Source organism: Podarcis pityusensis, assembly GCF_964106645.2.
Source record: "Podarcis pityusensis genome assembly, chromosome: 3".
Classification (NCBI taxonomy): Eukaryota; Metazoa; Chordata; class Lepidosauria; order Squamata; family Lacertidae; genus Podarcis; species Podarcis pityusensis.
The window spans coordinates 66,438,600-66,462,843 of record NC_138026.1 but is presented as its reverse complement, the minus strand read 5'-3'; the positions used below and the strand labels follow the sequence as shown (position 1 = coordinate 66,462,843).

Here is a 24,244-nt window from a genome sequence, read left to right as displayed (position 1 = left end):
CGCTATACCAGTTCAGACTACAAGGACATGTGTTGCATGTTTAAACCAAGCTCCCTTTGGGTACAACAGGGAATAAGGGGCTAGTCGAGCCCCTTCCTTGCTGTGCTATTTATAGGAAATAATTTACAAAGTGGCGAAATAAAATACGTTTTGCCACCTGCAATTTCAAGTGGTACAGGTTGGCTGTTCACCATAAGGGGCTACTCAGACCCACACAGCCTCACTGAAGTCAGTGGCACAAATTACTTGCTGCCTATTAAATTCCAGGCTCCATTTAATTTATAAAGTGATGGCATTAACCTTCACAGCTCTGTAAGGAGTTTGGGGCCTGGCTACTTAGAAAGATCACCTGTACCTCTAGGCACCTAACCTTTTAATCAGCTCTGGTTCACTGGTGAAAGAAGTTAAGTTGGTACCATGATGGCTATATATCTGGAATGCCTTCCACAGGCTAATTTGAACCCCCCCCTTTTTTGATGCACTCTAAAAGATTGGCTAGAAGTATATTAAAATAAAAAAAAACTCAGAAAGAAGTCCCACTGCTTTCAAAGGGTCTTACACCTAGATATATGCAAATGATTGCTACCTAAGGGTTAAATTCAGTGAAAAGCCATGGAAAGGTACTTGTAGACTTCCCCAACCCTTTTCCCCTCCCCAAACCTGTTGGCAGTTCAAAGCACTTGGTGAATGGGGTGGCTTGTGGCACAGTGAAGCTTGTGGAGGTGGTGAGATCTAAAAATCAAATGGGCTACTTAAGAGGAGACACTTTTGGGGGGTGGTGGATTGGGATCAGGGACTGACCACATTCTCAATTTTTCTCTAAATTCAACCCTAAATCACCATTTTAGCTGGATTGGGTCAGTGTACGTTTACCTTTTGGTTCGGTGATATTATTCTAATTGTAATGTAATTGCCCTTTTGACATGTTCATAAAGCTTGCAGAGATTGTACCGAGCTTCTCTTGTCAAGTCTATTGAGTTGAAATAGCAGGGTTTGTTATGCGATACCCCACCACACTGTTTCTATTGCAAAAGATGTCTGCATGCATAACGGCAGGATCATGGGCATGCCAAATCCAATTCTTCGTTTATTCTGCATTAATCTAATCTCATTTAATATTTGCTTTGTACTAGTAGGCAGTAAGGACTTGGCTCTCCAAAATCCTTTAGGAATGACAAGCTATTTGAATGACAGTGGATTAAAGGGGAGGAACTAAACTGCATAGAGTGCAAATGTTATTGGGACAGATATTATAAAGACAATACTAATGCAAAACAGAAATATTTCCATTTCTAGATGTTCACATTCTAAGAACCTAAGCTGCTGCACTGTCCAGAAATATGGATGGGTTACAACTGCTACACCATTGCACAATTAGCGCAAACACACCAGATGCTCTTCTGCAAGTCTTCAGAATTGCTGAACATGCTCCATTGGTAGCAATTTTCATAAATGAAACAACTGCACAGAATCTTACTGTAGCTGCATTAGTGTGGATCATATGGTGGATTGCTTCAACACTTGCTGCCAGTGTATATTTAGCAAGGGTTATTTCATGGTTATTTGCAACAATATCATGAATTCTTTCTATGTAATAAAAATGCAGATAGTCACCTGACCCTAAATATATGTACATAAAAGCATGTTCCACTGAGAATTTCAGGATTGCAAAAAGCAAGCTATACTAAAATCCCACAACCACAATTTAGTCTTAAACCAAAAGGTTTTGGTATTTCCGAGATGCCCAGGCTGCAATTTGGCATTTAAGCAGTAGGGAATCCCACAGCTTTATGTGCACCTGAAAAGGCTTCTGCAAGTGGTCCTTGTCACAAGCCAAAGCCTGATTTTTCCTTACCCAGTTGGTGCATTCCACCATTTTTTGGGGATCAGTGGAGTAATGGTGTTATTTCATGGGCCCCTCAGCTTTCAGGAAAAGATGAATGCTAGTTCCCTGGCTAGAAGTTCTCAAAGTTGCTCTTCCCAGGTACAAATCCCATCAGTGTGATGACAAAGAGACTACAAAGAACAGCAGTTATAAGAATGACAAAGGACACAGTGAGCATGAATTGTGTTTGTATTTTATTTAGTCCATGAAAATCTACCTTAAAAACAACATATAAAATCAAAGTATCGGTTAATCCAATACATTGGATTAAGAAGAAACTGCAAAAGCTTGGAGTTGTGGCACAAGCTAAAAGTTTGCAGCCTCGTCTTGAGTATTTCTGAGGCCAAAGCAATACACTGTAACAAAGCAGTATCTGTGTATGGAGACATGCTCCCTGCACCATGGGGAAAAAATCTATTGGTGCTTTTGGTTTTTGGAGACGGGTCAGTTAAAAGCAGAAATATTGGTAATGTGATTTGTGTTCTTTGCATTGCTTAGAAAGGCCCTAGATCAGTATTTTTTTTAAAAAAAACCCAAGCAAGAACTAAGCACTTGTTCCCCAACTTCTAGCCAGGTAATTTACATTGTGATTACTAGGTTTTATTTAAATGTTTAGATAACTTTACATATTTATTAACAGCCTCAGAGCTATAAAGATTAGAACCAGGATAACATAGGCCATGCCATTGTTTTATTATTATTATTTAGCTTGTTGCAGCTACTGCAATATGGCTTTCCATACACACGTTACATTTCACAGCGGGTTTTCCATTTGCTTAGCACTGTAAAACAGGGCTGTGAAATTCACAGGCCATGTTTTGTGGCCTGCCGGGTGTGAGATAAACTTCTTTCAAGGTCCCCTTCGGCTATGAAAGGTTCATCAAGCATCTACTAAACCCATAACTGGTAGGCCACATGAAGTTCAGGGACAATGACTTTGACAGACTTGCTGTAAAGCACACAATGAAAGTGATCAAAATAGCATTTGGCAATCAGAACAAACTTTCTAATTCATACTCTAACTGGGGAAGCCGCCACTAAGGTGGGAGAGAACCAAAGATTCCCCCAAATGATTTTGGAACACACCATGTTACTGAATGTTTTACACATTTGTACACATTGTAGACACACACATGGAATACATCTAACTGATCCACAAACAAGCGCCTACCTGTATTTCTTTTTTTTCTTCTTGGAGGCCATTGAGCTTTAACCAATACTTTTTAAAGTTTCCATTTTGCACTGAATAAACTAAACTTTCTTACAAATTCATTCATATCAAGAAGTTCGTATCTTATCACACTAAGTCCAGAAGGAGGCACATGCTAACTTGTGTAGATACATACACCACCTACTTTTCAGGGAGACAGATTGCTGTGGTGCTATTCACCAGCTCACTGTTTTGATTAGTAAAGAGGCCTCATGGACTAGCACCCACTAGGAGTGAAAGGGTTACTGGTTTTGATTATTCTCTCCTACCCTGTCTTACAAATGTAAGACACATTTATCCCAAACTTGATCCAAACTGAACAAGCAAACTGCTCACAAAAGTGGTGTGATGGGGGGGGGGGGGAGGCCATCATTTTGGAGAAAAGTTAGCAGATACATGGAGAGTCTTCAGTTGATGGGCCTAGGGAGGTGGGTTGGGAAAGAATACCTTGCCACTGTTACACCGTGTGTACTAGCTGCAATCAAGAGACAGAGATGGAAGAGGCTTACTAGCAAGCAGCTGCCATCTGTTCTGGCAGCACTGCTCAAATAGCTGCCAGTAAAGAGATGGGGGAACCCACCCACCGCAATTTACTATTCAGTACTTCCTGGCCCAACTCATGGGCTAATTTGAAAGCTAAACAATTATCCAGGCTGCCAGTTTGGCAACTCTGTAATCCAAAAGGGTTCAATGATTATACCAAAATGATGTTATTATTTCTTGCACTGTGACACCAGTGGATCTTCGTCAGCGAAGGTAGTAATTGAAACTGAAAGAACGGCTGTAGATACCGTACATGCTTAAAGAATGGCCACTCACCTTCCTTATCCACCTAGCTATTTAAAATTATTTCAGTTATATTTTGCAACAAACTGATGTATTAGTGTTTCACTTTTCTGGTGTTCAAAGAAACCCTGTTGTCTTTATACCTTTTAAGAGGGTTTATAAAAAGCATTGTTCCATTTTTAATTTTCATAAATCGGCTACTTCATCGCAGAATTGCAAATTTTGCCAATACACTGAGAACATTGCATATTATTATTTTGCATTTTATTAGCAGAGCTGTTCCAGGTAAGTTAGATGAATTTTAAAAAACTCACAACTTTCCATATTCTATTTGAAGAAAGGCAGTATTGTTAGCCTACATTATGCATACAGCAACCACTAGATGGTACTATTAGACCAGTGACATTTTTCTTTCTTTACTCATTGTGCAGCTCCCCAAAGGTCTTATTTGGCTCACTTAGATAATTTTCAAATAAATTACTATACATGTAGGACAATGAGGCTGCTGAGCTATGCAAGACACAGCTGAGACAGGTACGAAGGCTACAAAGTGCAATATATCTTGACCTTCTAGGCATGTTTGGTGTCTAGAAGATCAAACACTAGATGCTTTGAATATTTTAATTATCTTTCAATTATTTAGCATTTCAAGCCTGCCCAGTTTTATGCACAACCTATACTGACCAGTACTAAACTCTGCAATTCTCCATTAACGAAACAGAAGAGTGACTCCTGCTCAACGTTTCCTAAATTGTGGGGCTTTTAAAATTATTAATTAAGAGCACAAAGCTCAGTATAAGCCAAAGTTTTGTTTAAATCACTTTTCAGAAATTTAAATTCACTTTTCAGAGTTTTCTAAATGTACGCGAGCATAATGAAATATACTTTCCTACTGAGGGGACACACATATAGAGCAAACATAATCCTTTACTCATCAAAAACTTTTTGAAAATAAATTGTCTTACTTCATGACATGGATGTTCCAAAAACAGGAGAGCATTAAATGCTACACTAAAAATTGAACCATCTTTATTTTTCTTGATAGCTTCAAACCAGTTCAGCATTTGCCTAAAGTTATGATGGTATGACAGTTTCTTAAATGGACTAAGGGAAGGCTGAAGAAACATTGATGGGGCTATCTATTTGTCTGGCTTCTAAAGACTTTCCACTTTCCCTTAGAATTAAACTGTACTCAGATAAATGTGAAAGTCAATGCAGACTTAGGAAGGCTTAAGTACACTGAAATCTTTCTTTTTAAGGACGCCTAACTCTCCATTTGAATGTAACTGACATATTTTCAACACACAAAGCCATAGTGCCATGCTTATAAAAGGTGGTGGAAAATAAAGTCCTGTTTAGTAAACCAGTAACACAACTTTTCCAAAGCAAAACTATGCCTTTTGAGTATGACTTGTACCAAATCAAGACCCAATACAACATTGAACATGGTTCTCACACCATTCTACACCATGGAAAGCCAATGCAAATGTATTCTGATCTATCTGTGGCCAACTGTAGCTCACTCACAATTCTTCCCTATTGGTCACAGATTTTGTTTCTTTACTGGGTGAGACAAGTGAGATCATTTTCTTTCGTTCTCTTTCTTTCTTTCTTTGTCTTTTTCTTTCCACATATAAAGAGGAGGAAATATACATTAAAATCGGATTTTGCTTGAAGATATACACATAAATACACAAAGAATTACAATCCAGTTTTGGAAGCACTGATAAAATGGGTAGCTTAAAAGATGCCAACTTCCTTCCCAGGTTAAGGTATGGACGTCATTTCAGCAAAAGTTAACACTTTCTGCCCCCCACTCCAACTCATCAGCAAAAAAATATAAAAGAATATCGTGAAGAGCAAGTGTTGACAATCAATAGTAAAAGACGACGGTTCAAGCTCCTGATGGTATCTCAGGATTGTCAGGTATATTTCTCAGAATGACATCAGACATCTGTTCTCTGTTCCAAATCAGTGACCTTCAACCCAATTAAACAGAATCCATTGTCTTCTGCTGCTGCTTCAGGAACTGGTCCCTCCAAATATAAAGACACAACTTTTCCAGAACTGTGGAAACAGAAGTAAAGAAAAATCAACAAAATCTTGCAGCCCGAGCCTTTTATCCAGAGTGATGGCAGTACCATCATATTATAATGGAATTTTTTCTATGCACATCATGAACCAAATCTAGATGCCACATCAATGGAAGCAGTCAGTAGTTAAGCATGATGCTGCTATGCAGTGGCTGGCAACAGTGGCACTATGTGGGAAACTGCCCAGGCTGGAGATGACTCAGTCATAAGCCCTTAAAGGCAGGACAGACTAACTGTTCACCAACCTAAGGTAGCCTTAAAAAGGGGCTAACGGTGTGTTTTTCAGCTTGGAAAAGTTAGCAAAATCTCATGATATAAGCAGCGTACAATGGTACCTTGGGTTACATACACTTCAGGTTACAGACGCTTTAGGTTACAGACTCCGCTAACCCAGAAATAGTACCTTGGGTTAAGAACGTTGCTTCAGGATGAGAACAGAAATCGTGCTCCAGTGGCGCGGCAGCAGCAGGAGGCCCCATTAGCTAAAGTGGTGCTTCAGGTTAAGAACAGTTTCAGGTTAAGAATGGACCTCCGGAATGAATTAAGTACTTAACCCAAGGTACCGCTGTAATTTATTCCTGCCTCCAGCACCCAGCTATAAGGCCGGGCTTCCTCAACCTCTGCCCTCCAGATGTTTTGAGACTACAATTCCCATCATCCCTGACCACTGGTCCTGCTAGCTAGGGATCATGGGAGTTGTAGGCCAAAAACATCTGGAGGGCCGAGTTTGAGGAAGCCTGTATAAGGCTGAATTGTTAACCTTCCCTTGCCAGAAGGGAGAATGCAGTGGTGCAAAGGTGGGGAACCTGTGACCATCCAGATGTTGGACTACAACCCTTACTTGGTATTTCACCATGCTGGCTGAAACTGAAGGAACTGAACTCCAATAACATCTGGACAACCACAGGTTCATCTTCCCTGCAGTAGTCGGTAAGCAAAAGAAGCAGGCAAGCAGTGATTAGCTTTAACTGGTGTTTTGATTTGTCCGATAGTTTGCTTGTGATAGGTATGCTCTAAGGACAGCTGAGGAATATGCGGTTGACTCCTCTTTTTACATTAAGAAACCTATTGGGAGGTAGCCAGGAACAGCCTTGGCTGCTATCTCACTGGATCTGATTATTGTGCCAGAGAGGACGTGGTTTGGCTGCAAGAACAGCCTGAAGATGCTGACTCAGCTCCCACCTGCATATAAGGCAATATGTGGGATGGCAGAGGAGAGGCAAGCACACACAACAGCAAATACAGGCCCAGCCACAGCAGATAAGATTTAAGGTGGGGGCAGCTAAAACAGCATTGTGAGTGGAGCAACTACATGGTGTTGGTCACTGGATGTATCCTAGGGAGAGGGAAAAGTGTATTTTAAAAAAGTTTGGGTAGCGATTAAAACTGTACAGTTAAGCCTCACAGGAACCTTATGGTAAGAAGAGTTTCAGACCACCTTAATAAAGGGGTAAGAGACTCAAGTTGCTTCTACAAACCTGAGTAAACTTGGGGCTCTGAATATATCCTGTTAACCTGCTGCATCATTCAGGGGGACAACAGACTAGGACAATGCCATAAAGCCATCTGTTATAATTACAGAAATGAACATTTCCTATTTAGCCACAGCTGTATATGGCTTTAAGTTGTGTGAAGGCCTCCTCCTCTAGGTTTCACTGTTCTTTTAAATAACATCCTTTGAAAGTGATGGCAAAATAATGGATCTTCACAGGCTCAGTTCACACATAGTTCTAGGCAAAAAGAATGGGTTAGTACAAGCAAGCCAGCATGCTGGTGCACATTTAGAAAACCAGTTGTTTTGCACCTTTCCCAGCCCAGCTCCCATCGTGCCATTAGGCGCTAACCAGGCCATGTGAAGGCAAGCATATGCACAAGGAGTCAAACTTTGTCCCATATTTGCCTGCATATTAGGGAAACTTGTTAACTGCTGGAACAAAGTTAAATTCTGAAGTTCAATTGAATGCAAAAGACGGCTTAGAGATATTTCTAAAAAAATACTAAGTACAGTCTCTCAAATAAGAAACTGAAAACCTGTTCTAAGCCATTTGACAATGAAATATATGACCATAATTTGTAGTTCTGATAGCAAGTTATCTAGCTCAATTATCTAGCTTAAAAAGCCACTGAAAATAGTTAATTATTCTGAATTTAAATAGTACTTACATTAAACCTCAGGATTCAATGAGCTCTAAGCTTAGCTGTGGACTCTCACTGATGGTGTAGTCTTGATTATTTACATCTTTCTCTGTGTATGTCTCCACGAATCCTGTTGATTGGCTCTGGTCATCTTTGTTTTTCATAGGTGTTTGTTGTTCTATAAACTGCTGTTGGATCTGAACAGTCTGCCCAGCTTCTACATCCGTCAGCCTTGGTTGGGCCACTTCAAGTGACTCTTTGGGTAGATCTCCTGAGGCAGTATCTTCTACTGCTGGTCTCTGAATCTCTGTTGGAGTGGCTGTATCCCCTGCAGAATGCAGCTTTGGTTCACCATTTTCTTTCTGGAAATCTGTCTCTTGCTTAATTTCTTTCACAATTTCATTCAGAGATTGAGGGTCTTGTGCTAGTGTTGTCACAGCACCTGATCGTTCATCTGGCTGCAACATCAGTTTCACTTTAGCGTCTTCAGATTTATCAGAAGCAAAAGGCATTTCTTCTGCCACTTTGAAGGCCTCTTGATTCTCTGCAGATTGAGTTAAAATTATAGTTGATGGCTGGATCTCTAGATCTTTCTCTCCTTTGCCTTTTACAGGAAGAATCTGACCAGTCTGCAAACTTTCCTGAATTTCAGATTTATTTACACCCTTTAGAAATGGCTCACTCTGTTGCTTTGACACAGATGGCAACTCTTCTGTTTCCTCCAATGTATCAACAGCATTCTGGATGATTTTCAGCACAATTTTTGTACTCTGTGACTCTATAGTCACTGATTGAACCACATCTTTTTGAAATTCTATATGAGTTAAAGAGGGGCTTCTTTCTGGAGGTGTCTTTTTTCCACCTTCTTGACTTGATTCTAATCTCTGAAGCTTCATTTCTGGGCTGGAATCCAATACAGACTTCTGGATCAAATCATCTTTGGTGCATGTTACTGCTGCTAAAACTGCCTCCTCTACCACTGAATTTGCTTTCCCAGACCATGACACTGTATCCTTATCAGGACCTAGAGCCCCAAGTCCTGGCTGAACAAAGCTCACCTGCTGAACTGTTTTGAACGTGGTTTCTTTTGGCTCCTCTAGGAGAGACTGCAGGTTTTCAGTTAATGTTTCCGTAACTGTGGCATTCTCTGCAACAACTTGTTCTTCGGCTGTTGCAGCTGTTACTGTTACAGAGGATTTATGAACTCCATAACTTTGTACTTCAGGAATGTCAGTGGTGATAACCTCCTGCTGCTCAGTGAACATTTCTTGCTGCACTGGAGCTGCACAAAGTGCATCAGCATCAGCAAGTTCAATTTTCCCTGTTGATTTTTCTGTTTCTGTTACTAGCACCTTCTCCGACAATGCTTGCCTTCTCTCAGAGCTATCTGAAACTGTGGCAGATTGTGGAAGTGGAAGGACTGTTTCCAGGGGCAATTTACGAGGACACACTTCACTCTGTACACAAACGCCATTTATACCTGCTTCACTGCCTTCTGTGACAGAACTCTCTCCTTTCTTTTCTGAGATGACATCTGATAAAGCACCAGAGTCCAAGATGAGGGTGTCTCCAACTTTGGTCTTTACGGCTTCAGTTGCTACAATTCCTGTGAATTTCGCTTCAGTTGTTAGCTCTCTGTTTTCAACCTCTTTTTTCACCAAATCCACAGTTGCCTCACTTTTCACAGTGCTGTCCTCTGTTAACTCAGCCTCAGTGTGTTTTGATCCCAAAGTAAGTGCATCTTCCTTTTCATTCTGCACAGATCCTTCAGTTGCAGTTACAAGTGTGTGTTCTTTACTTTTTGGAACGTCAACCGCAATTCCTTCTGTGCCTTCCAGTTTCAAGGTATGGCTGGCATCTGCTACATCCTTCTGGATGACATCCACTGCATTTTGATCAGATGTGGAGACTTCAACTAGTCCCCTTTCCACAGATCTCTCAGCTACAGCTTGCTCTGTTGATGTTTTTACTAGGGGAGAGTCATCTTTTACTTCGTTCTTTGAAAGCTCCTCAGTAACAACTGCATCAAAACATTTTAATTCTAAGGAAAGGGAAACATCTTGCATTTCTCTCTGCCCAGGAGCTTCAGTCTTGTCACTAATTACAGAGGCTTTATCATAAATTATCTCAACGGATGTTGCTAGGGAATCTGAAGTATCTTCAACCTCAGAGTTGAAACTGACCTCATTCTCCACATTCTTCAGGATCTCTTTTACCTCTGGCTGTTTGGTGGCAGTGGTTTCTGCTTCCACAATTTCTTCTGACTGTTCTGAAAAGACCTCCTTATGCACTTTCTCAGAAGGAGATTTCACTTCCACTTTTGCATCCTCCTTCTCTGCAAAGACCTCCACACCAGCCTTGATGGCTGCCTTCTCTATGGGGGCTTCTGTTTTCTCTTTAAGAATAATATCACCTTCTGCTTTTTCTACAGATGCCACTTTTGCCTTCTTTGCAGAGTCCTCTGCACCCAACTTCTTTGCAGGAACCTTCACTTGACTCTTTTCCTTGGCAATCTCTACAGCAGACTCTATATCCACCTTCTCTGAAGGAGTTTCCATATCTAGCTTTTCATCTGGCTGATCTGATGAGGCCACTGTTCCTGCCTTCTCTGCAGGCACCTCTGCTTGCACCTTCACATCTGGCTTCACTGTGATGGCCTCCACACAAACAGATGCATTTGATTCTTCTGCTGCAGCTTTTGTCTTTTCTATAGGGTCCTCCACTTTCATAATCTCTGAGGGAGCCTCTGATTCCCCCTTGTCTGTGGAGGTCTGCACTTCCATCTGTGTTTTGGAAATCTCAACTTCCACCTTTTCTACATCTGCCTTCACATCTACTTTCTCTGTGCAGGCATCTGTCTCCAACTTTGCATGTGCCTTTTCTGTAGAGATCTGTGCTTCTGTCTCTTTTATATGTTCCTCCACTTCTTTTTCTGAGGGGGACACTGCTTCTGCCTTTGTGGGAAGCTCCAAGTCCTCTTTTAATTCTGCCTTCTCTGCTTCTACCCTCTCTTCGAGGAACTTCATTTCCACCTCTTTGACATGGCCATCTGTTTCTACACTCTGCTTATGGGTCTCAGTCTCTGCATTCTGCTTGTGGACCTCCACTTCCACCTTTCTTGTGGGCAAGTCTTCTTCTACAGTCTCAGCATGGAGAGGTTCAAGTTTCTCATTTACCATAGAAATATTGGTTTCTGGTTTCTGCAGTTGGCCCTTGGGTTCCACCTTCTGTACATGGGTCTCAGTTACCACAGAAACCTCTGTATCTTTGTTCTGGATGCAGGCCTCAACTACAACATTCTCTGTGCTTCCTGGTAGTAAGCCAAGTGTGGCATGTTTGGCCATACCTAGGTCACTGACTTCAGTTACTGCATTCTGCACTGGAACTTCAGTTATCTTGCTCTGGATGGGTGCCTCAAGCACAAAAACTTCAGCACAGGGAGGCTCAGCTTCTTTTATTTCTTTTTGCACAGGGGCTTTTACCTCATCTGCAGCAGTTACTAATTTAGCTTCCAAGTCAGGTATGGTGTTCACCACTTGTTCGAGTTTCTGGGAGAACTGAGGCTTCTCTTCATGGGATATTTTTGCCAATTCATCAACTGCTCGACCAGTATCTGTAATCCCACCTTCAACTGCATCTTTTAAATTTGTTTTGGCTTCCTTTACCAAGTCACCAACATTTACTTCTGGCCCTTCTTCAGGGGTTACTGTGATAATGACAAATCCTTCCTCTTCAGCAGTCTGTTTTTCAATGATTTCTTGAACAATTCCTTGTTCAATCTTTGAATCATGACTCTCATCAGTCTTATCCAAGCTAACACTTTCTTTCGAGCTCTCCTTCACCTCTACACAAATGTCATTACGCTTCTCCAACGCTTCCTTTGAACTACTTTCTTTAGCTTCATCTTGACTTTGACTACTTTCACTAACTTGGATATCTGTCTTCTCTGGTTCTTCCTTTGAAGGTGGTTCTGCCTCTTGAAATATGATAGTAGTTTCTTGCCCTGTTTTCTCTATTTTCTCAGGCAGAATTGCTTCCTGTGCTTCGCTGGACAATTTAACTCTTTCAGCAACTTCTTGCAGAATTTCCTGTGTTTGTTTATTTAGTTCTTCTAGGTTTTGCTGGCTTTCCTCTACCTCCTGCACAGGTGTTACTATTTCTGTTGTATCAGGGGACTCAGTTAGCCTTGAAACTGCTGAAACCATTTCCGTTGTCTCTTCAGCACAGGATACTTCAGCTGTTTCTTCAACACCTGAAGTTTCTTCTCTAGCTGTGATTGCTTCTGAGGTTAGAGTGTCACCGCTAAACTCCTTTTGAATTTCTGGCATGACTTTAGTAACCACCACAATTTCTTCCACAATTCCAGTTTCAGAGATCTGATCAATATGTTTCTCTTCATCTTCCTTTGCATGTTCAATGGACTCTGTCACAGCAGCCGATATCCAAGATGGTGATCTTTCTTCAATACTTGTAACTGCTCTCTCTCCTTCTACCATTGTGACAGTAACTGCATGAACTAGTCCTTCATTGGACTGCTCAATAATCAAAGTACTTTCTGACTGGTCTGAAGTTTTCTTAGTTAAATCATCTTGTTTTGCCTTTTGAGCTTCAAACTTCTCTTGTTCAGCAGCATCATACTCTGATAAAGGAACAACGGCTGGAACATCAGAGTCGTCCTCATGGATTTCAGTCATTTCTTCTCCAGCTTCCTGAACAGGAGCATGTTCTGGTATTCCATCTGACTTCTTCTTCCTACGACCAGGCATTAGTTTTTTAAATGAAACCCATGATTCTTCTTTTCCAGACTCTCCATCTGAAGTATAATGTTCTAAACTTGGAGCTGTGGAAGATTCTTCATTTCTCTCTTCCATTTTTGTTTTAGATTTTCTTCTTGGGGTTACTAGTCTTTTAAAGGACTCCCATGTTGAAACTCCCTCACCTTCAGATGGGCTTCCAGCTTGTTCTGGTGAAAAACCTCCTTGTCCTTGATCACTTTCTTGTGAGCTAGTAATGGTCATGCTTGGTGCTGTTTCTTTATTGGGCCCATTTTCATCTATTTTCTGTCCTTCTTGAGCAAGTCTTTGTCCTACCTCTTCATCAGAAGTTGATGATTTTCTGGTTCTTTTCTTAGATGAACCTACACAAATTAAGGCTTCCCATGATACAGAAGTATCAACCTTTCTCTTGGGCTCATCTATGCTTTTTTCTAATTTCTGTTCCTCAACATTTTCTTTTATATCATCCTGCTCTTCACAAGGTGCACTTTCAGTTGAAGATAGAGTAGCAGTCTTTGCCTTCTCAAGTTCTTCTTCCTTATCACTTTCAGAAAGCCTCCTGACCCGTTTCTTAGGAGTCACCATTTTTTTAAATGATGCCCAAGGTGTAACAATGTCTCTTTTCCTCTCCATATCTGAAGTAGAACCATCTTCCGTTTCAGTGGTCTGTGCTGCATCTGTAACTTTTCCTACAGATTCTGTTGTTTCTTCAGGGGAAGAAGCAGAGCTTTCTGCTCTTGGGTCTTCTGGACTTTCTGCAGAATCAGACAACTGCTGTGCTTGTTCTGCTGCTTCCCCTAGCTTAGCTTCTTCTCTTTTTCCTTTATGTTTCTTTGCTGACAACTTCTTTAAGCTTGAACTTGTAAAAAGCTTTTTTAGGGGGCTGCCTTGTATCTTGGCTCTTTCTTGAGATGAAAGTAATTCAACTTCATTTGTAATGACTTCTAGAGGTTTGATTGTTGCTGAATCTCCACTGCTTGGTTCAGTTTGCTTGAGTGGCTCATTTACTAGTTCAACTAAGCTTTCTTTGACTTTTAGCTGTTCATCAGTGGCTTGTCCTTTAATCTCAGCATCAGTGTCAACGAACTGTTCAAGAACAAGTTTTGATTTTTCAGTTGGTTTTGGTTCTTCCTTCTCCACAGTAGTGCTAACATCAGTGCATATCTCTGTGGGTCTGTCATCAAAATTTTCCGTTGCCAGAGGAGCCTTTGGTTCAGATATGGCTTCAACTATTTCAAAATGCTCCTCAGGCGTTTCTATAGGCACTGGAGAAGTTGGTGCAGACTGATCTGTTTTTTCTTCAAATACTTCAGTTGCCAAAGGAGCTGCTAGTTCAGATTTTTTCTCAGATGATGCAAGAGGGCTCTGCTCCAGGGCCATTTGACATTTTTGTGCAGGTTCCAAGTTTTCCTCCAAGTCGATTTTATTCAAGCTTTTACTGGGTTCTATGTCTACACTTTCAGCAGACATTTGTGGTGATGGCTGTTCAAAGGCAGCAACAGCTTCCTCCTTATGTGTTTCTGTTGAGACATCTATCATTTTTGTTTCTTCTCTTTCTACTATAGCATCACTGGCTTCTATAGACACTTCTGCCTTCTCTTTTTCTGGTATGGGTTTTTCTTTTTCTGATTCTTCAGTGGGAGTGGCTTCCTCTTTTATCACTCCTTTTTCTTGCTCCTGCATTTCTCTCTCAGTGGCTTGCTGTTCTTCTTCTTTAGGTTTCCTGAAACTTGTCCTTTTCCTAAACCCAGCCCAACCCTGGGTAAAGAACTTTCTTAGGGGTGATGCCGTTTCATTAGTTAATGGACTTGTTGGAGACTCTGGAGACTTGCTACCATCACTTTTAATCTCTGTCTCCTTGCTTCCTGCTTCAACAGGACCTTCCGTTACCTTTTCAGGAGAAATTTCTTCTTTTGTCTGCTCAGTCTGAGTTTCTTGCTCAGTCTTTTCTACAGGGTAGGGCACCTCACTTTGTGTTTCCTCCTCCACTGTATCTAGCCTGATTTCTTTACAATCTCCAGCTCCTTCCGATAGCACTTCTGTCTCATCTGCTTTCACATTCAGCAACTGAACAGGTTCTGCTTTTTCAGTCTTTTCCTTTCTGACGGTAAATTTGAATCCAACGAACTTAAAAACTTTTTTAAATCCAACATCATTCGCTGATGGAGATTCACTAGGTTCTGCCTGCTCTTCCACTTTTTCTTCTTCTGATGGCAATTGCTGATCAGCATCTTCTGCATCTTTCTGCTCCACATCTATGTTAGATTTATCAGGTGATTCTGCTGGCTTAGTCTCCATATTTTCAGCTGGCTCTTCTTTTAGAATCACATTTGCAGTTTCTCTTTGTCCAACTGTAAGAGACATTTAAAAGCAATAAATAATTAGGCATTCTGTTATCACAATTCTATTTAAATTGCATAAAAAGTAGAAATAATCACTATTCCTCTAATCCTAGGCACACTTACTTGGGCGTAAGGCTATGGGACTTAGTTCCAAGTAAACCCATATAGGAATACAATGCACTTTTATTAAAAGTCAAACGCATTAAAATTAATGAGCTTAAACATATTCAATTTTGTACAAGATTGTGGACATTATATACAGTCGTACCTTGGTTGCCAAACGCCTTTTGACTCGAAAGTTTTGGCTCCCGAACGCTGCAAACCCAGAAGTGAGTGTTCCGGTTTGCAAACTTTTTTGTAGCAGAAATGTCCAATGCTGCTTCTGCGGCTTCTGATTGAGTGCAAGAAGCTCCTGCAGCCAATCAGAAGCTACGCCTTGGTTTTTGTACATTTTCAGAAGTCAAATGGACTTCCAGAATGGATTCCATTCGAGAACCAAGGTACGACTGTATGTCTTTTAAAATGCATGATAAAAATAGATTCCATTATTTTAAGGGTATCTATGCATAAAATTAACAAAACATAATTATATAGAGAGATAATGAAGTGAAATAAAGTCACTTCAAATTTTGGTTGGAAGCTTTATACTGGAAAAACCTAGGGCATCAAAAGAAATTTAAATAAATTGTGGACATCGGAAAACAAATAATTTGCTTTCATAATTTTGATAATGTAAAGGCAGCCACACCATGTTCCCAACCTGACATTCTACTTCCAAAATTTAAGGAGTTAATTTTTTTAATAGTATCTGAGTCAAGCCAGCAGCCGAGACCATAGTCTATTTTCATTAGTTAAGAGGCTTTTTTTGTTTTATATTTTTGTAAACCACACTGAGGTTTCTCACAATCAAGCAGTTTATCAATTTTATAAAACAATAAATTTTGGTTGTGATTCCTGGAAGACCTGCTCCATGCCTTGCAAGCCTTTTTTCCACCTGGCCTAGGAGGGAGGGGCCCTGAATGACTGACTCCAGGAGGCTGCTGAGGTACTGTTTAGGGATTTGTTTGTTTGTTGCTATTATTGCTGTTAATTTTTGCATCTTTATTTTTAGATATTATGATTTATGTTGAAATTGTTCAGTTTGGTTGTGCACTTTTTGATGTGTTTTACTTTTGCTTTGTTTGTAATTATATAAATCTTTTTATGTGGTAAGCCACCTTGAGCATGGTTTTAACTATGGAAAGGCAGCATACAAATAAAATTATGATGATGAAAAATACACTGTGCAGCAGAAATAAGCCCAACACTTGATCTCAAGACAGCACAAATGCCTAGGTAAATAGGTATGTACCAAGTTGTCAACAAAAACTCCCAAAATGAAGTTATCTGGTGTATCACTAGAGGGAGCGAATTCCACAGGTAAATAAATGAATTATGTGAACAACCATAGTTTTGTCTGTCCTGAATCTCCTTCCTGGGCATCTGCTGGGTTAAGAAGCAGGAGTATTTTCTGACATGTTAATTACGGTATATAGCAAAATAAAGAAAAAACAAATCTGTCTCTCTGCTTTTACTGTAAGGAAATCTTTTAAAAGTACCCCTCTATTAAAAATGCTCCATACCCTCTAACAACTAAATCACATCTGATCTGATTTGCATTACATTAAGCACATTTCCTGACCATGATCAAACCATAATAAAGCAATAATCAATGGCAACTTGCCCTTCCATACAGATGGCTTCCATCTCCAGCCACCCCCAGAATAATTCCTCAAGAGATGTATGCATACTTTCAGAGAGCACAACATTTTATAGTCATTATCTGCAATGCAGTACCTTCCATATCAACAGGCCAAGCAATTCAAATCTGAACGATTTCCAGTTACCTAAGAACCTTGACTACATATAATTGTACTAGATTTGGGCAAGTACAGTATTGGGCCTGTTTCCCAGGCTTTTTACAGCAGGAGAAATCCAGGTCTACTACAACTGCTGTAATTGGACCTGCTTAATCACAAACACCTATCACTAGCAACCTTCAAACCATACACTAGATTCCTATGATACACTGTATGCATTTAGCTTTACTTAAAATTGCAATGAGATGAAGCTGCAGTAAGTGGCCTGAGAATGTTTGCTTGTCAAAAGAAAAGTGTCCACATTTAGGATGTTTCTGTGAGAAATCTATTATTCAGTTGCTCCATAACTTTACTTTGAGACTTTCTGGTGAATGCTTTGAAGACCAAAAAAACACACACCTCTACCTGAAGAACTGTTCAGCTACAATTTGTTACCAATTTTTTAATACTTCAGTAAAGACAAGATCTACCTTGCCAGACCTTTTGAGAATTTGGATTGGAAAATCTTATTATTAGGAATCCATTTTAGTTGCTGCTGTTCTTTTAAGTGGATTGATTTTTTGTTGCTTTATTCCGTATCATAAGCCACCTTGAAGACTACAAGGTGGAAAATTAGCTACCAGACTAAGTTCAATGTGCTGGTTTTAGTGTACAAAACCCTATACAAATTGGAATCAGGATACATAAATATCATCTCACCCCTTACACATCCAGTTGACCCCTGCACTCTGCAGGTGAAGGAGGCCTCCTGCAAATACTATTTTATGATGAGCTCTGTTCTGCACAATTTAGGTATTAGGCTTTTAGTGCTGTGGTACCTACCCTTGTGAATTCATTCTCTTTAAATATTAAACAGACCCCCCCCAATCTCTGTTGTCTTGTTGGTGCCTACTAAAGACCTTCCTCTTCCTACAAGCCTTTTAGGTCGAGTTCTTTCCCAGTCTGCATCTGTGTTCAAATTGTTTTTAATGTGTTTTTATTGCTTGTTGTTTGCCACTCTAAACTCCTTTGGGAGGAAATGTAGGATATAATTTCTATGAATTTAAGCAGAATATAAGTTAAAACATAAACAAATTGGTCCCAGAAAGCATTACCTGTTGAGATACACATTCCTTTTGCTACTAACACACCATTTTCAACTATGGTTTAGAGGTTAGCACACAGCATGTGGGTGAATGCTGCTGAAAGGACAGGCATTTCACTTCTCCTCTGCTCCAGCTATCACCATGCTGCTAGGAGCTAAGCTGTGGTTTGGCTTAGTGTTATGTTCGAATCAAGGTTTGTGGCTTGTTTTCCCCAAACAAGCCACATTCCCAGCAGAGGAGCAAAACTGCTACAACAGTTTGCAGCTTTAAACCACAGTTTAGTTTAACTCTCATTTAAAGTGACTTGTGAAGCAGACCATAATATTTAGAAATTAATGTGGATGATTGCAAGTTTATCAGGCGCTGTCTTATTGTTCCATTGTCATTTGACATGTCAGAAGCAAAACTGTTATCTTCAAAAAGAAAAACTAATTTGTTGACAAAAATGAACAGCAGAGGGCAGTATTTCATTGCTATTTTACTTAACAAATCTCAAGGTTTATGTGAAATACTAGGTGCATAATATAGACGAGATTGGATGTAACTACATTCAATGTATTTTTTAAAAATCAAGATATGCTATGCTTATGGATTCATAAGAAAAAGCATGCCGAAGCAAAATAACTTTCAATGATGCCTATGAATAGCAATGATGCCAATAAAATAAAATTCACTGAAAAAGTATGATTACTGCTTTTAAGAGTACTAATTACAATTCTAGAAAGGTTTACCCCAGATCAACTTGAAAATGCTGAAAACCACTTTGTGTGTCAAGGAGTGGCTCCACCCAAACATCCAAATATTGTACCCCAAGGCTTCTTTAGCCACACCCTGTCCTACATCAAGTCTCCTCCATAGTTCCATTCTGTGAGTGCCCAACAACGCTGCTCACTATTGGAAGAAGCCCTCCATTACTTTGCAGAGTAGCTTTATGTGAAGTTACATCAAAGGGATGGTGTAAACAATGTTGATTTCAGGTCTAAAGACATTCAAAACTATCTGTCAACCATAGAGAACAGTGTCTCTTAGTATAACTCTGCTGTTTGTGGTTTGCTTCTCTGAAATGCCAGTTCATACTTATATATGGCAGTAATGACTCAATGAAGTCAGCATTACTGACTTTGTTCTTAATTGTGCAGTTTGAAAAGAAGTGACGAGACAGCTTAACTGAATGTCACATGTATACATGTAATGAAATTTCAGCTAGCTTTTTTTTTTTTAAGGTTCCATTAAGTTTCATCTCCCCCTGTGCCCCCAATACTTTGGGGTAGAGGAAGATTTTAATCTGAAAAATAGGACCTTGAAGAAGGATCAACTCCAGCACTGCAATCACAATTTTAATTTATACTTTAGACACCAGCATGACTTTTTCAGGTTTCTATATAGCCAGAATACCAGGAGCTGAGATTCTCTCACTCCTGTACTATACCTTTTAAAAAAAACAACAACAAAAAAGCCTTAATGAGGCATTAGAATGATTTAAGCCTTCTCTGAGACTGAATGAAAAGCAGAACAAAGAGCAAAAGGCACCCTTTCTTAGTCCTCTGATCAAGCCAGGAAAATCTGGCAAGGTATGCATGCAGGTGGTGTAAATGAGAACATGCATATTCAAAATCATGATACTCATCCAGTCCCACTCCACAGGCTGGATGAGTCACGGGAATACACATTACATCTATGGCTACTAGTTGTTGCAAGTACTTGTACTCAATCTCTCTTCACTACAACTTCCCTTCGTATAATACACAGGCACTCATTTATTCCCACAGTTGATATTGATGTGGTTGGTACTATAGAGCTTATCTTACTTAGAACGTGCTGTTAGAAATTTGGGTCCAACATTCACAGTCATTTGACATACAATGTAAAAAGAAAACACTTCCTTATTACTCTAAATAAATGTGTCATTAGGGAAAACTCTATTGGGCCTTAAAGCAGTTGTTTTATGACGATGCCCTGATTAGGAAGATAAACTATCCATTCCAACATGAATAAAATCAAGTGAGTGTCTACTGCCACAATACCTAAAAAGTGTTACACATACATTTTACTACTAACAAACATTTCAAACTTTTTCCGTTTCCCCCACCTTCTCACTCTCCTTACAAGAAAGGAGAGATACCATTTCTTGTAGTTGGAAGACAGAAAGTATTTCTCAGGCTGTAATAGTTAAATCTGAAACACCTCATGTGCTTGCAGTCAACCATGTCAACATCTGGAGCTGGTTGACTCCCCCCCCCCCCCCCCCAGGATTTGCTGCCCTGCCCTGGATTTTCTCCATGAATTCTCTACATTCTGTATCCATCAGATATATGTCATACACACCCGGGTCTCTAGTGTTCCAAAATTCTCTAGCCACTGAAAGTCTCCAAACAATTTTTAAAACAAAACTTAAGTTTATTCCATATTTAAACATCTAAGACCAGAATAGTCTCTCTATTTCATAGTTAATCCTACTACCATCAGTGTCGTTGATTGTGTTTAACTGAGAGTAGGTCATTGCCTTGAAATATTTGGTTTAAACCAACTGCTGTTAAAAAATTCACAGCTCTATTTTGTACCTAGTGTTACAACATATTTAATGTGGAAAGAAAATTGCTCACTGTCATGAGTCTAACAACAGCTGGTCCAACTGAACAATTTAAGAATGAATTTGAACTGCCATACTTCTTCACTCCCAAGTATAAGCTGGCTTTTTGTTATAGGAATTCAATTGCTGGATACAGTTACACTGAGATTAGAAAAGGCTACGCAGGGCAAGCTTTAAAATGTATTTTACCTACATTAAACAAATGAACTGACCTCTGTGGTGATGTCAGTTCAACCCGCACTTTACAACTGTAAGAGAAGCCATTTTGGCATATAACTGTATATGACATATGGAGTTTTAAGATGTCCCAATTTACTATCAGAATGATAACACACACATTAGCATTCTGAACAGTCAAGTCAAAACAGAACTGGTCTCCTTCGGTTATCCACATGGGATGCATATACATTCCACAGCACTGATATTGTAAAAGAAAAGAAAAAAGTCATAGTTCTGTTTGTTGGTGCTAGTACTATTTAATGTTTATGAGAAAAGATCAAACAAAAATGACTAATAGGCAAAATTGAGGGGAAATCTCACAGAGATGCAGTAAAACATTTGCATAAGCTGAAAATATTTATTGCCTATATTGCAATAAATATACTATACTGTCCACCATCACTGTTCTTTTTTTTCTATAAACGATGGAATGTTTCAACAAGCATCTCAGCAGGAAAGATAAAATGAAGTGTCTAAACCCTGGCACTTCTAAGTATTGTTTTTCAGCAACTGTTCCCAACCATTCAGCAATATACTGATGAGTTTCCAAAGGTCTTTGTTTCCAAAATTAAGTTGTAAAGGAGTTTGGGGGCAGAGGGGGTTATAGCTTCCCTCCAAGCACACTAATTAAATCACTCCAATTTAATGATTTTGTGTTTATGAGCAGATACATAGTCCACTTTTTAATGAATAAGATGAAGTGAGCAGTGATCACTTGAACTTCAGAAGTTAAAACAGATGTTTGCTCCGTTATTTATGTAGAAAGGTTGTGCCTGGGGTCAAGGATAATGGAAATTAAGGAAAAGGAAGTTTACTTTTAAGACATGGGAGGTTGCAAAAAAATATGAAACCTAGGATCAAATGGCTGAGAGAAAACTCACAGTGTAAATTAAGTGAAATAATATGGTAATTAAATGACATGACTAAAGAGTAAATGGGGGGGATATGAAACTTTTAAAAAACTTATTAAGTACAGAATTCTCTGGCATTTGAAAGATCAAAAACAAGCAAGCTTCTGTGAGTAGAAAAGATACCAGAGAATATAGCGTACCCCTGCCAATATAAAATCACTCATCCTAAAGTACTTTGTAATCTAAGAAATACTGTTGCATTTGAAATCTATTGTTCTATAAATTAAACTTCCTAATTTAAAGCGTAAACATGTAGGGAAATTGACCTAACTCAACCACATAAAGATGCTTAAGTTCAACCATATTTACGCAGCAGTAAATGTAACTGCAACAGGCTTTCTAGGTAAGTGTGCATAGAGCTGCAGCTTTAGGATTTTAATCCAAAAACACTTCCCCACTCCTATTTAAACATAAATTATAAGTTTTAAAAGTTATTATAGCTGCAATACTTTGCCCATTTATCTGGAAATAAGCACCACGGAACTCAATGGGATTTACTTCCAGGTAGACATGTATAGACTATGCTGTACATGGTTTAATAAAGAACTGCTCCAATATGTGTGTCACATACTTGAGTCCTGGACAAAAGTGCTGCTGCATAGAATCACCATCGCAAAGAGACAACAGAACCATCAATACAATTCAAAATGTAAACATTTCATACCTGTTAGAGTGATAGTTCCCAGCATTTTCTCTACCCTTTGGCAACCTGGATTTTCCTCTCCTCAAAGCAAGACACTCCGTTATTTTTATTTCTCCAAGTCACAGTGCAATCAGAGGGAGGGAGGTAGGAGGGAAGCAGAGCTAAGAGAAACACGTTTCAGTCCTTCAGTGTCTGATGAAAAAGGCAGACTGAAGTTGTGTTTCAGCAGACTGGTCCTTGACAGACAGCTCACTGTGGCCCATCCCCTTCTTAGCTGCTCGTTGAGTGGGCAGGTTATATTCCTAAATTTAACAATGAGATCTCCACCCTCTGACCAAACCACCTCCCCTATTGTTACAAAGGGCTTTATGCAGATCACTGGAAGTCCTTTAGATCAAGGAGGGTGTAACATACCTCTCTCTCATATTTACTACAAGCCTACTAAGTGAAAGGAGAAAAATTTCCAGAACCACTTTCTATATACAAAAATAAGAATATTCCAACAACCAGACACTTTCCTCTGGGAACTTTAATCTCATATATACAGTTCAATGCCATGGTTGAAAGTTCAGTGAAGAACCTTGCAACCTTGTAACACCTCAAATGCCAAAGCAATTATTATGGCAATTATGGCATAGTATGTCATAGGCTGTGGAAACCACTGCATCTGATGCAAGAAACATTATATTCAATGGGCAATTACGTATACATATTTGGGGTGCAGGATGGGAGGGATATGAACACAGTGGGATCAAATTGCAATGAAATACAAATAGTGTGGAACATTTTCATTAACGTTCAAATGCATGAAATTTGTCAGACTGCAGACAAGCAAATTACACGTTTAACGTTTTGCTTAATCCATAGCTGTGGATGCAATAAACCATGTTTCGGTTCAGCATTATGTGCGAACATTAAGTTAAATGTGTGAATACCTTATAACATGTCTAGTTTTCTCCTAAATAGCTTAGGGATATCAGGATCATGTCAGCACGGAGGGGATTCACCATGCCATTCCTATCACAGTCATAGTCCTGATGACTAAACCCAGGAAGACAGCTTCTCTCACATGGATCCATAATGGAAGGGAAAGGCTGAAACCTCCTTCCTTTGCACCTTGATCCCAAACCCACCTATCTCCAGAAGCTGTTATTTAAAAAGGGAGAAGAAAATGAACACTCACACATTTAGTTTTACATTTCATTTGGCCCAGAGTGTGCACTGTAGAGGAAGGTGAGTAATGACGAATGAGTTGTCCTTCAGACACTATCTAACATTACTATTCTTCTCACTGAACAATCCCAGTAACTTCTACAGTGGTGCCCCGCAAGACGAATGCCTCGCAAGACAAAAAACTCGCTAGACGAAAGGGTTTTGCGTTTTTTGAGTCGTTCTGCAAGACGAATTTCCCTATGGGCTTGCTTCGCAAGACGAAACGTCTTGCGAGTTTGTTTCCTTTTTCTTAAAGCCGCTAATAGCCGCTAAGCCATTAATAGGAGACTCGCGGAATGGATTAATTTCGTCTTGCGAGGCACCACTGTAACCCAGAATTCCAATGAATAATTTGAAAACCATTGACATGCTTTTGCCCTAACCTTAGCAAAAACAAAACACAAACCCAAGACTGACAAAGGCAACGATGCAGATGCAACAGCATATGCCGTGACATTTTTCCCATGGTAATTGTATCGCATATAAAACTACAATTAA

At 39.6% G+C, this 24,244-nt stretch overlaps 1 protein-coding gene across 3 annotated transcripts in view; it reads right to left on the bottom strand.

The window, feature by feature from the left end:
• Positions 1-2,062: 2,062 nt before the first annotated feature.
• The window catches only part of AKAP12 (A-kinase anchoring protein 12), a 62,658-nt gene continuing 40,476 nt past the window's right edge, over positions 2,063-24,244 (bottom strand). Inside the window, exons 3-5 of one of the 3 annotated variants that reach the window (XM_080998323.1) lie at positions 10,290-15,236; positions 8,138-10,259; positions 2,063-5,948 (exon numbers count right to left, since the gene is read on the bottom strand). In XM_080998323.1, coding sequence (XP_080854449.1) covers positions 8,146-10,259; positions 10,290-15,236 — 7,061 coding nt within the window. In that variant the 3' untranslated portion in view covers positions 2,063-5,948; positions 8,138-8,145. Of the gene's footprint in view, positions 5,949-8,137; positions 15,237-22,555; positions 22,701-24,244 lie in introns of those variants that run through there. The other 2 variants (XM_080998324.1, XM_080998322.1) reach the window with 2 other exon arrangements.